The sequence below is a fragment of the Mercurialis annua genome, linkage group LG3, assembly GCF_937616625.2.
Source record: "Mercurialis annua linkage group LG3, ddMerAnnu1.2, whole genome shotgun sequence".
Taxonomy (NCBI): Eukaryota; Viridiplantae; Streptophyta; class Magnoliopsida; order Malpighiales; family Euphorbiaceae; genus Mercurialis; species Mercurialis annua.
Genome location: NC_065572.1, coordinates 58,075,401 through 58,089,551, shown reverse-complemented (window position 1 = coordinate 58,089,551; position 14,151 = coordinate 58,075,401). Strand labels below are relative to the sequence as shown.

Sequence of the window (14,151 nt, the reverse complement as noted above, 5' to 3'; positions counted from 1 at the left end):
AAACTCAGGGGGAGCCGATTTGGCTAACAGTCAAGCTAATTTTTTAAAATTTTCTTTTATTATGCGTTTTCTGCATATCATGCATTCATAGTAAGCTTTACTTATCTCGCATTACTTCTCAAAGTTTTGTCATCATCAAAAAGGGGTAGATTGTTGGCTAAAGGTTATCCCTAATTTTGATGATTCATAACTTTGATTAAGTAAATTTAATATTTTGCTTCTTAGTGTTCTTTAGAATTGCAGAAGCTAACCTTGAAGATGGCAGAGTCAGTTTCCAATCAGAAGGCTTTGGAATTAAAGAACCCAATCCAAAAGATGAACCAAGTTGGGCCGTTAGTTAATACTGAATAGGCCTTTTTGTAAAGGTATGTGGGTTTAATAAATTCTAAAGTTTGAAGCCCAAAATGTTTTACATGCATCTAGAACATTCTTGTTTAAATTATGTTAGAGGGTATTTTTGTAAAACCTGCTGACATCAGCTTGATTGTCTTGTAGTCTGCACATGTGCAGAAAAGGACAAGCTGATTGTACTGGAGAGAGAAACTATTTTTAGCAAAAATTGAATTACGGTTTTCTCACATGATTTCTTTTCCTTTGCTCTTTCTAATTGTTTCTAGAAGGTTTTGACTTGTCTTGTAGCCCAACAAATTTAGATAGAAATGAATCTTTTTGAGAAAATATCTTAGGGCCATTTTGAACCATTTGTTTTATAATAAGTACATATTCTTCTCCATCATTTTTTAAGAGAGATTTTTCTGAAAAAAAACTCCTTCTAGTTAGAGAAAGCTTTTCATACATTACTCCATCTTTTAATCACTATATTTCTGAGCTTCATTCGTTGGTGTTTCTTAAACTCAAATACCTATTAGCTTATATGTATTTTTGAGGGTTTTATACACCGAAAAGAACAAACTGTTGTTGAAAGGTTTTGTAAACACCTAGGTGATAAGTTTACTGGTTGTAGAATTTCTGGATCTTGGGAAAACCAGGGGAAGGAAAATCATGCTGAAAAGGGTAGTTTTTAGTGCTGTATTTTCAAGGCTTTTGTTTCTAGCCCGGAATAGAAACTGATAGTGGAATACTCAAGGTGGGGATACCTTGGGGAGTGGATGTAAGCGGGTGCTGAACCACTATAAATCTCTGTGTCATTTATTTTCCAGCACTTTACTTATTTTGCCGATTAGCTTATACTTTGTTAGTATTAGCTTCACATTTCTGGAATCTGTTAAAATAAATCTTATTAGTATATTTTTCGAAAAGCTCAATTCACTCCCTCTTGAGCAGCCTTACAGGACCAGCAATAATAATTGCCTAATAAATTTTAATTCAAAACAACAAATTTGCCCATCAATTTGGCTATTATTGCAACAAAAAAATATAATTTGGTTATTATTGTAAAAATTAAAAATTTTGATTTAAATTACAACAAGTTATAGAGGTTTGGGTTATTGTTTACAATTAAGCCTTAAAATTAATATGTAATCAAAATGAATGGAATGTGTCGAGCTCCATTTGAAATGACAAAAATTTAGTTACATGCATGCAGTTCGATTAGGCAAAATAATGAAGAAATAGAAACGACAATATACACTTCAATTACATTTGCTTATAATTAAGCAAATATACAATTTAATATAAACCACATCAAGCTATGTTTTCCGATTAATCTGAGAATTAGTATTAAAGTTCCAACTTCAAGAAGTTACCTATAAATGTTAATAATCATTCATTCTTCAATCAATATACGGTTGTTGATCTACTCATGCTAGAGAACTGAAAATTATTAAAATCCTAATAATTATAAATAGTGAATCACACTCAAACTTAAAACTTAAAATGATAAATATTATCATTATTACACCCTTATTCAAACATATTTCAACAAATATTAACCCACAGATTACATAATTATTGAAGATTAAAATTGCAGAAATAATTATCGTACATCTGCAATAACACCCATTGAATAAATATATATTTTAGCATTTAGAGCTTTGGCTTCAAAAACTCTAATGGAGGGATTCTGGAAGGTGGAAGTTTCAAATACTTCCAGTCATCATCATCAATACCAGCAAAACAACGGTCCACCATTTCTTCGCTCACCAATTCTAGTTTTGATGGCTCCCACTGTTGTACAAAGTTCAAACTTCATCGTAAAACAAAACTAATTTATCTATTTTATTTTGGCTTAATTTTTCCAAAAATCACCAACTATTACGTGTTTTTAGTATTTAACTCCACTTTTAATTTTGGCATAAAAATACACTAACTATCTGATTTTTGTAATAATTACACGGGCACCATTTTGGACATTGTTTTTTGAAAAACAAAATGCAAACTTGGTCTTATATGCAAAAATTTGATACTTCATGTACTTTTATGCCAAAATTAAAAGTCGTGTTGAATACCAAAAACACGCGAAATTTTGTAATTTTTGGTGCATTTAACCCTTTTATTTTTAAGTATTCTATTTCTTTGCTTAAGTAATATTATAGATTAAATTTATATTCGATATTCCTTATTTTAATTTTTTATATAAATTACTAGTAGTAATTTACTATAGACTTACTCGTTAAAAATAAATTTTAGTTAAATTGATTTCATGATACAAAGTTATGGATATGTTGGGCATTTTGTTTTTGCAAAATTATACCTTAGTAGAAGAATCAACACGCTCCTAAATGTTTGTGACATGCATGCACAATATGGTGACTATGCTAAAAACATTTAAATATAACGAAAAAGTTAAATTTAAGTTTATAAATGGTTATTATCAAAGATGAGGTATGCAAGTGACTAACTTGTTAGAGTTTAAAGACATAAATGAATAATTGGTCAGTTTATTGAGGATTAATCACTCATAAATATCCACCTTTTTGTTTTTTTTTTATTTTGTTTATGCCCTCATCTTTTAATATTTTCAACTTTGGCTAATTTTTCAATATTCATTTTCAATTATAGCCAAATGTCCAAATTGGAGTGAAAAAAGTTCAAATATTTCGTTTATATTATTTCATTTGCTCTAATTTGCATTTTTATTATAATAAATTCTAAAAATGAAGCAATATAAGAGGTTTATTTGAATTTTTTTGAACTCGAACTTAGACAAAGGGCTATAATTAAAAGTGAAAATTGAAAATGAACTAAAATTAAATTTTTAAAAAATAAGGTCATCAACTAAAAGATGAGATATTTTGAGTGACTAGGCTATTTATTAAATATAATTTGTGTATTGGTTATCCTTTAAACCCAGCTTTACTCATAAACTAGGCTAATCCCCTGAAAAACCCCTCACCTTTCAATTTTCTTTCATTTGCACCCTCACCTTTCAAAATCCCCAATTTTACCCTAATTTCCACCTTTCACTTTCAATTACACCCTTAAATATTAAATTGACCTATTTTTACTGCAAAAAGTTCAAATTAATACTTTATATTTCAACAAATATTATAAATGGTATCTAATTTAATTAATTTTATGGAATTAAAACGGTAAAATTAAATAAAAGTGAATGTAAAATTTAGTAATTTTTGAAATATTATTTAGAGAAGATGCTTTTATTGTTGAAATTTTGACATTTAGTACTATTTAGAAAATGAGTAAAAATAAAAAATATTGATTCGAAATTTTTTGAGTGAAAAAAGGTTAATTTAATATTTCGAGGGTGCAATTGAAAGTGAAAGGTGGTAATTAGGATAAAATTGGGGATTTTGAAAGGTGAGGGTGAAACGAAAGGGGGTTGAAAGATGAGGGGATTTTTAGAGGATTAGCCCCATAAACTACTATCAAAGTATGCACATATATACATATACATACCTTTGGTTTTTTATCCTTATCAAATAGCATTGCCCTTGATCCCTATATTTAGCGAGCAATAGAAATAATGAAACATTTCTCAAAAAAATTAAAATGAAACAAATATAATTATATTAAAGAAAATCACAATTAAGATAACTAATCTACCTCATAAATATCCTTGCTAACAGTTGCTCTGATTATGTTGCAAAGAATTGTGTAATCACGAATTAAACATGGCTTTAGGTCCTGCTTTCCTGCTTCTTGTGATACCCCGTGTTTTCAAACTTGATTTGTCAGTTTGGTTATCCGTTACAAATTGGTTGTTTTCTTGCATTCATTATTATTTTGCATTTCAACATTTTTCTTGTTATGTTTCGAACTTGATTCTGAACTTGATTTTGAATGGTTATATGTTAGAAGTAACACTTGTGATACCTTGGTTGTGTCTTTTTGAGTGTCTTATATGTATCCCATGATCTCGTATGTGTTTGATGTTGATTCAATTTATTTTCGGGTATATATCAAAACAGCATTCGCATGTTTTCCAGAACTGTCCTGTTTTAGTAAAACGTTGATATCTCCCAATTGACATATCGGATCAGGCCCATTTTTTTATATGTTGTTCATAAGAGTATATTCTAGCATGTTTTAAATTTTCACGTTTTTTTGGATGCTTCTAACTCTCAAAATGATAATTAAATCGTGGTTTTTATCAAAGCCCATGTAAAGCCCGCATAAGTCTATAAGTAGACCCATATTTTCATGTGAGCAGTCCCCTTTTCTTTTCCACAAACCCTAAAACGAATATCTTCATATAAAATACACATTTCCTTTGTTCTAACAAGCCCGGATGCGATTCATTACGCTAAGAACTTGATTTTTCATCATACTCGCAAGATCTACGCGATTTCTACGTTGTGTTCTTCGCTGGTGGCTTGTGGATCCAATTGATTTCGGTCCAGCCCTTTGAACCTTGGGTTAATACATCAATTATAATCTTGTCCATCATTCTTAGGTAATGTTTTTAATCCTAATTGATTTATGGATTCGTTGTTGTGTGATTTTGCCTAGAAATGCATAATATAGGATTTTGATGGATTGAATCGTCGTTATTGATATGCTATGTTTAAACTACTGATGTTATATGATTAAATGATGGGTTATACATATATGATCTGATGTTATAAGTTTTGGAAAGTGTTTGGCATGATTCAATAACGAATTGGTGTAATTAAACAATGAATAGGCGATTTCTAGACTTGTGCGAATTGGATTCGTTTAATGAATTATTTAATGGTTGAATCCAAATTGATTGATTATTAAGTGTTCTTATATCAATAGCTACTGATATAAAAAGTTTTTATTTGTAAATGAGAATTGAAATTGGTTTGTGTTGTAAAATCTCTACGATTTGCGAAATTGACAATTCTACGAAAGTTAAACGCAACGATTGCAAAATGGTTTTCAAATGCTATATCTACTGATCTAATATTTTCTATATGATGTTTTTATGTTTTTAAATCAGTAGTAACATATTTTGGTTCATCGATTGTTGGTTTTGAATCGTTTGGCTAGTTTAGGCAATTTTCGGCAAAATTGCCAAATTTGATTATTTGAGTGCTTTGGCTTAATTTTGATTTTGATCAAATTGTTAATGGCTGGAAATACATTTTATAAACTATTTTGGACATTTATAAAATGATAGTTTACCTTGGGTCGTTTTAAAAATCAGTGGTTGTTATGGTATATAAGTTATGGTGAATTTTACAAAGGTGCTATGGCTATCTAAGTTAATATTTTAGATTTGAGTTTAAATCTTTAAAAGGTGTTTAAATCCTATTAATTGAATTTAAGATGGCCTTTTTAAGTGATGTATACCTTGGGTGAAACTTGTCAAGTGTTGGCAAGCTATATGATTTATTGCTTTTAAGGTTGGCATTGTTAAGCTATGGATTGAGTTCTTATTTTCAAATGACTTTGGTTTTATTTAAGGATTGGTTTTATACTCTGGTTTTCACTTTGGCTTATGGTTGGGTCGGGTTAGACTTGTGTCGCCCGACATGTTGTGTTGAGCTATACTGCAGTTAAGGCTAACACACTACTCTGGGAAACTCTTTGGTTTAAAAGAACTATTTAAGTTATGAAAAGGACTTCGGTTTTGTTTTTATGGATACGAACTCATCTAAGCTAACTTGCCTAAATTGTTTAAAGTGAATGATATGAATTCTTTGGTTTGTTTGATACATAGATGTTTACCTTACTTGTGTTGTACTTTGGTTGTGTTCAAGATGCTAGTCCTATGTGGTGTCTAGTATTCTTAGAGTTAGGGGTTGTATGGATTTTAACTTATACATTGTTTTAGACCCGTCGAATGCTCGTGCTTCGGAGTCTACGCAGGGTTAGCTGTTTGCCAAGATTTCACGTGGATAAGCAAGCAGTGAGTTTGTAGTGCTATTTACCACTTTATTAAGTACCGCATCATATTTTAATATTATAAATGCTTTTGAACTGTTTTTACGGATTATGGATCTGGATTGAAACGAGCTGCTCGATAGGCTTGTATCGAGACTGTGTGCACCAGTAAGTACTCTGGGATCGGCAGACTAAAGTCTTGCTTACGCTGGTATATGACGAGGATATGTTCCCGTCCACTCTGGGTTTATCAGTATGCTATGTCATACTTACGCTGGGATCATTTCAATACTGTTTTCCATAATCATATTATATTAGTATAAAATGTTTTGATTTAAGGGTTTTAAACTTAATAAATGTAAATAGTATTGCGAACTCATCTCAGTATATCTGACCCCGTTGTTTTTCCAAATTTTCCAAGTTTATGATTTGAAAGCTGGTCCACTCCGATTCTTGATTCTTGGAGGTTTTTATGTCAATAAAACTAGTCTGTTGTTTTAAACTCTTAGACCGCAGTAGCACTAGTATAGTGTTTGATTATTATACTTTGGTTTGTCGTAGTGGTACGACTTTTATATTATTATACTTTGGCATGTTACATTGGATTATTATATTTGAGGCATGATTCACAGTTTCGGATTATTATCAAGTTATGATATTAGAACTGTTGTATAAACTGTTAGACTTAGGTTGGAGTCTCGGTTTCCCCCGAGCAGTGGTTTTCTTGCAGGTTTATTTGTATATAAGGTTATCCGCGAGGCTTGCTACGGGTTTTGGTACGACCATACCCATACCCTAGCGCCGGTCGCGATCCATGAAATTGGGTCGTGACAAAGTTGGTATCAGAGCTTTAGTTTCGAACTAAGGCCAAATAATTGCATGTTATGCGTTTATCGCTTTGAGGCATGTTAAGTGTTTTTTTTGTCATGTCATAGGATCTACTGCGGAATTAGGATTCAAGTCTTGTCTTTTGATACGTCATCTTTTGTTTTTAAAATTTTCTACCTTCATCTATAGGAATGTCGAGGGTCGGTCTTATGTGTTACTGATGCTTTACTTTATAATGTTTATTGCTTAAACATTGGGTGATCCGTTGGCCGTTGTGCCATATATGAGATATACTTTGGATGATTTTTTGGTTGGCTGTTGTGCCTTATATGGTGTTTACTTCGGGTGATGCTTTGTTGGCTGTTGTGCCATATATGATGTTTACTTTGAGTGATTAGTTGTTAGCTTTTAGACCTTGGATGATTTTGATTATATTTGGGTTGCTTTCACCTCGTTGGTGAGTACATTTGTTTTGGCTGTGTTTGTTGGGTGCTAAATAGGTTGGCACGTACTATGATACGTTAGGCGTTGGCCTTATGTGGTTTTTAAAGGATTTTGTGATAAATCTTTAAGCATGTGTTGTGGCTACACGTTGTTTGGTCACGCGTTGGTTTTATGGAAAAAATATTTTGATTTGATTTGTGTTTTGACACGAGAATCGGAAGAGAAGTCTGGTTTTAAAAACATATGTGTGTGATTTTTTTTATTTCTTTTCAAGTAAAAAGAATTTTTCGTATCTTAGAATCTTACGTTTGACTTGGTGTTGACAAACGATTGTTTACAAAATAATATTATTTATGAGATTTTCCCACCGTATTGAAAAATTAATATTTTTGGATGTTATTTTACCATGTTGTGGTATGTCGACGTTTGAAGCGTCGTTTGGTCATATGTTTGGTAACTATGTTTGGCTTGCTTAGGTGCTTACAGAATGATTGTTTGAGATCAAATATTTTCTCACTTAAATTTTTGAGATAATTTTTGATACTTGGGTTGCTTGAGCTCTTATTTTGAAAAGATTGTGTTTTTATTAAAAAACGTTTTTCGGATTTACAAATGTTTTGGATACGTTTTATAAAAGATTATTTCGAGTTTAACTTGGGTCACCCAAATTTGGAAGTTGAGCTTGGTAGTTGTAATGACTCGGCTAACTTGATGGTTTTGTGGATTAAGATACACTGGAAAATTTTAATTAATTGGTTTATAGAAGGAAGTTTTCCGAAAATCAATTTGTTTTAAACCGTGGGGCTCAGTTAGACTTGAAACCTTTTGTGGGTGATTTTATATTTCAAAATGAATTTTAATACGTACTCTTGATCGATGATTTATTACATGTTGATAATATTTTTACGATTCTGAGTATGCTATGGCATGTTTTATTTTAAGATTTGAGATCTAATTAGGTTATATGGGTTTTGTATACCATGTCGGTAGATATATAATGATTAATTGGATGTTGCATGCTCGTTTCTTTTGATAGCATGTTAGTTGCCTACAATGTTTATGATTTGTTATATGGCAAGATGTTTGGGTTAAATACGGGTTAAGGCATGCTTGGGTGATTTATGATTAGGTGGAAATCACATCTTTTTTGTGTTGCTTCGTGTTAGTATGCTTCGTATATTGGCTAAGTTTTCTATGTTAGTTGTTTTATCTTGTTTGTCTCATTGTGCGGATAGCATATGAGGTCGTTGCTATCAGGTGTTTGTTTGGCGTAACCTCGATGTTGGTTTTTAATTGTGAGTAGGACCTTCGTTTAGACCCTGTATTGCTTTAGTTTCAGTTTCGGATTACGCTGGATCTAGTGTGTTGTTTTGTGGATAGAAGTCTTAGGGTTTTGATATGAGTAAGATGAAGAAAACGTTTCCTTGGTGGTTTTTGATTATTCTGAACAAGGAGGTTGGAAATCCTTATTCGAAGAGATAGATTGGTGTATTAATACACTGGTGTTTTTCGTCAAGATTGGATGATGCGATGCGGGAATTGGTGGTTTGTTTTGTAAAAACGTATGTGATGTATTGTTTTTCCTTGAGTTAAGTTTAAGCTTATTGGGAGTTTATTGTCTTATAAGAGATTTTATAGTAGTTATCGGTTTGAATTATGATGATAGTATTGTATGATTAGTGAATTGCGAGAATGGGGTTTGAGAAATATTTTGAGGCTATCGAGTGCACATCTCACAGAGGGTAATGTCTAGCAAATGTTTTATCGAGTAATTGATTTCATATGAATATTTGTTAGAGTATTTGAAATGTTTTTATCACGTAATTGTGCCCAGACATACCATGAACATGCATTTTTGTATGTCACGAATAGGGAATTACATTGAGCACAGAGTATGTTCAATAAAATAAAAGAAAATTAACAATTGATACATGCATAATAGTACATGCATCACGTGCATAGAAATGATTAGAGTAGGATGCAACTCTTTGGGGATGAGAGATGTCATCACCCTGGCGCACAATTATGTAAAAAGAGATTTTACCGATGAAATATTTTTAGAATAATGTTTTGAAACGAACTCGCGAGTCACATTGTGATAAAATTTATTTATAAAGTTGATGGATTTCAAATAGTATTAAAATTTACCTAAAGGTAGCTAGACAAATACTCTGTGATGATAGTGGTGAATTACGGACGATTGCGTTGCCATGATCAGTTTTATGTTATTTGAATAACTGTGTTTCATGGGAATTTGTATTGGATATAAGGTTGCGCTCGGTTATTGTTGCTATAAGTGTGGTAGGATTTTGAGGTCGGATTGGAAGGCTTACGTGTTAGCTTCTAATTTATGATTTGAGGATTGTTGGATTAAAGGATTTGGTTATGCTTCACGTGTGTATACGCCGTGATTTTAAAAAGTTTGTTTTTACATAGTCTACTTTGTTTAAATGTTTTGGTATTACTCATGTAAAATATTGTGTGAACAAAGAAATTTTCTTTATAAATATTTTTCCATTTTGACAAAAGGATCAAATTTTATCAAGTTTGAATTAAAGGGGATAGTAATTTTGTCAGTTGAACGAATTTTTTTTTTTTTGTAAACTTATTAAAAAGTAAGGTGTAACTAAGATATTGAAAATACAAATATTTTGAATGTCACGACCCAATTTCATGAATCGTGACCGGCGCTAGGGTATGGGTATGGTTGTACCAAAACCCGTAGCAAGCCTTGCGGAAAACAATTAAATATTTAAACCTGCAGAAAACTGCTCGGAGGCAACCGAGACTCCAACCAAAGCATAGCAATTTATATTACAGTTCTAATATAAATAATTTAAGTATCTGAAATATTCCACAGCATGCCTTAAATATAATAATAAAATATTCCAGTGTAAACATGCTAATAATAAATAATCAGTCTAATTGACAATCCTAATGTAATAACAAATGTAATATATAAACTAGTTCTACTGCGGTCTAAGAGTTTGAAAACAGAAACTAGTTTAATAACAATAAAACCTCCGAGGAATCAAAAGAATCGGAGTGGACCAGCTTTCAAATCATAAACCTGGAAAATTTGGGAAAACAACGGGGTCAGATATACTGAGATGAGTTCGCAATATTATTTACATTTATTAAGTTTAAAACCCTTAAATCAAAACATTTTTATACTAATATAATATGATTATGGAAAACAGTATTGAAATGATCCCAGCGTAAGTATGACATAGCATACCGATAAACCCAGAGTGGACGGGAACAAATCCTCGTCATATAAATATACCAGCGTAAGCAAGACTTTAGTCTGCCGTTTCCCAGAGTACTTACCGGTGCACACAGTCTCGATACAAGCCTATCGAGTAGCTCGTTTCAATCCAGATCCATAATCCGTAAAAACAGTTCACAAACATTTATAATATTAAAATATGATGCGGTACTTAATAAAGCGGTAAATAGCACTACAAACTCACTGCTTGCTTATCCACGTGAATCTTGGCAAACAGCTAACCCTGCATAGACTCCGAAGCACGAGCAGTCGACGGGTCTAAAACAATATATAAGTTAAAATCCATTCAACCCCTAATTCTAAGAATACTAGACACCACATAGGACTAGCACCATACCAAGTCTCGCATAAGCATAGCCAAAGCAAAAAGAACAATTAATGACATAATGACCCGAGTCAAAATACGATCCACCTTGAGTAAACACAATACCCAAAATTAATAAGTCAAGTCTATTGGGTTCCCGCTTTAAAATCTGTTTCGAAAAAATATTACTTAAATAATATTTAAATAATAATTTAAATCCATTTCCTCAATTATTAGGTTAGCCGAGTTACCAATAACTACCAAGCTACCTCACATGTCGGGTGACCCAAGTCTAACTCGACCCAAAATATTTTATCAAAATATAAACCAGAGTTTATAATTCCCAAAAATTACTTTGATAAAATAAATATAATCATATCCAATTATAAACCATATTTTATGATTATAAAATCAACTTTGATAAAATAATAAATCAATATTTAAAACGGAACTCAATAGCTTTAACTCCAAGTAACCCAAGTTACCACCAAATACTTAACTAAAATAAGTGAAGAAGAAGTCTTAAAAGTTAAAACGTAACTTTAGCCAAACTAGCACAACAAGCCATAATTCTCAAAAACGATAATTACCCAAGTAATTATTCGATTTTAAAAGATTAAAATAAATATCATTTCAAATATAATAATCAAATTAAAATCAAATCAATAATATTATTTTTATTTATAAAATAATACTAACTAATTACTAATTAAGAAATTAAAATGGTATTTAAAAGTTCGGTTTCAATCGTCAATTAAAATTAATCAATACCCTTTTTATAATTCAAAAAGAACAACTAATCAAAGAACCAAATCCATTTATGAAGAGCTAAGCAAATTAAGGGATTTAGATGGAATTTAACCCCATAAATAACACAGCAATTGCCCTAAACAATTGAACATAATCTTGCCGCCACTTTCAATAACAAACCCACCAATCATTAATCATGAAAACATATCAATCAATAATTAAGGCCTAATATGTTTAAATAGAACCCAAACCTGCCAACTCCTTCATCATTAACATGAGATATCGACAAACTTCTGAACCCAGACAATGAACAAGTTTTCAAACCAAACCCTCAAATAATAACATAACACAGAAACTCAAATAATCAATGTATCAAAACATTTCGGAAGTCACATAAGCACATCTTAGGATAATTTGCAGCGATTCACGCACAACGTAGTCAAGAACAAATCAAATGGTGAAGATCAACAATGGAACAAATCACAATTCTTAACGATTCAGATACGAACTAACAATAGGTGGGCTTATAGTCATCAAAACTCAAAAATCATAACAATGGTAAAAGTAGCAAAATCGGCAGAACTGAATAAAGAACAACAGCTTAGAAAATTCAAAACGGTGAAACGGCGGCGAACGAAACAGAAATATTTGCGTACCGTTTGGCGAAAACGAACATGAGAATCGTAGAGGCGTGAGTCTACTATCACGGGAACAAGACGGGTCTCAATTTAAAGCTGAAACGAATTAGAACTGATCAAAATACGATGGTATCGATTATTGAACTAAAGCTGAAATTACGTTTTGAAAACTTACCGAAATTTGCAAAGGATATTGAGAGGATTACTAGAGAATTTGAGATGTAAGATTTCAGCGTTTTGATTGTAAGTGAGACGGCTAGGGTTTAATAGAAAGCGATTGAATGAATAGGATTTGCTAAAAGAAACGTAACAATGTTGAGCTGCTACTATAACCAAAAGAAGAAGAACATAATTGTTATTTTTATTTTTTATTTTTTTTTGAATGGAATGAATAATATGGCCATTTACAAGCAAATGGGCCACCAACGTGGAAAGTTATCATACAAAAAATGGGCCAAAGCATTTTGCATGAATTATTCATACAAGACTTAATAATACTTATTTTTTCAAAATCAAACAAAATAAATGCTTAACATATTTTAATTTAATAATAATAATAAATTACCTAAACTTTGACAGAATGTAAAAATTAAAATTAAAATTAAAATATAATTTAAAAAAATTAAAAAGAAAAAATATGGGATATTACATTGAAAATGTTGATGTGTTTACAAACGGGAGGTTTTCCCAACAGTAAAAGTATTTTGGTTTTAAATATAAAAGGAGTTATAAGATATTAATGTCTTTTAAAGAGAAGAGTGAAGTTGTAATGTTTTGTAATTTGAATTATTTCCCGATAAGTTTGGTATTGAGCATAACCAGTGACCCGATTACTGGTGAATGTGATTTAGGTGATCTCTTGTTTGCAAGTTTACAGTTATATTTGGTGAAACAATATTGAGAATTTCAGTAGGTTCGGATTTATGAGTTAGCTGATTCGCGAATCGTGATGAGTAGGTTTCGACAATAAAGGTTAGTTGATCGATACTATTGATTGTGAATTTTTGTTGTTGAAAAATTTGATATCATTTTGTTTGGTTGTTTAAGCTTTTATGTGCGGCATAGATTTAGTTTGTGAAACAAAATTGGTGTATATTGGTATTTAATTACCTTAGGTAACTTTGGGCTGTATGCTTTCTTATGGTATGAGTGGAAGAATCTTTCTGAATGAGTCGGTTTGTATGTAACTTGGAGATTTCGTTATCATAGGTTAAAGTGATATATTCTTTGGAATGTCGGTAGGTGAGTATGTGTTTATTGATTCGTTAAGGTTGATGGTCTTGTCGAGCTTAGTACTTGTCGTGTGTACAACTCGATTTTCATAATGTTTTAAAGTTGGCTGATTTATATTGGCGAGAACCTTATCTAGTTAATTTTGACTAGACCGTTCGTTTACTATAACAAGTTTATTTATATATTTGATATGAGATACTAGGTGTAGAGATGTTAAGTAGGTGGCAAGGATTGCATGATGTTATTAATGGGGATTTCAAGGTTTTCATTTGAATTGTTAGATTTTGGTATTGTAAGATCTGTGATTTGAGTTTCGGGCTTGTCCTTGAACCTTCTTAAGGTTGTCTTAATAGCTATTAGAACTCGAACGAGTTTAGTAACCTTCCTTGTGAGCATGTTTAATGTTTATAGTTGAATAATTTTGGAGGTTTATAGTTGGAGTATTGAACTGTCGA

General features: G+C 31.5%; 1 protein-coding gene and 1 long non-coding RNA gene across 4 annotated transcripts in view; both read right to left on the bottom strand.

Moving 5' to 3' along the window:
• Window positions 1–1,837: 1,837 nt before the first annotated feature.
• LOC126673966 (probable 3-hydroxyisobutyryl-CoA hydrolase 3) overlaps window positions 1,838–14,151 on the bottom strand; it is a 61,653-nt gene continuing 49,339 nt past the window's right edge. For both annotated transcript variants that reach the window (XM_050368303.2, XM_050368304.2), the window contains 2 exons: window positions 3,817–3,858; window positions 1,838–2,127 (listed from right to left, as the gene is read on the bottom strand). In XM_050368303.2, the coding sequence (XP_050224260.1) occupies window positions 1,987–2,127; window positions 3,817–3,858 (183 nt within the window). In that variant the 3' untranslated portion in view covers window positions 1,838–1,986. The remainder of the gene's footprint in view (window positions 2,128–3,816; window positions 3,859–14,151) is intronic.
• LOC126673968 (uncharacterized) lies at window positions 10,144–12,916 on the bottom strand. Of its 2 annotated transcripts, XR_007639421.2 has the most exons (4): window positions 12,639–12,916; window positions 12,482–12,559; window positions 10,956–11,029; window positions 10,144–10,552 (listed from the first exon to the last, which is right to left on the bottom strand). It is a non-coding gene; the product is annotated as an uncharacterized LOC126673968 (long non-coding RNA). The 2 variants fall into 2 exon arrangements; XR_007639420.2 differs by having other exon boundaries at window positions 10,144–11,029; window positions 12,639–12,913.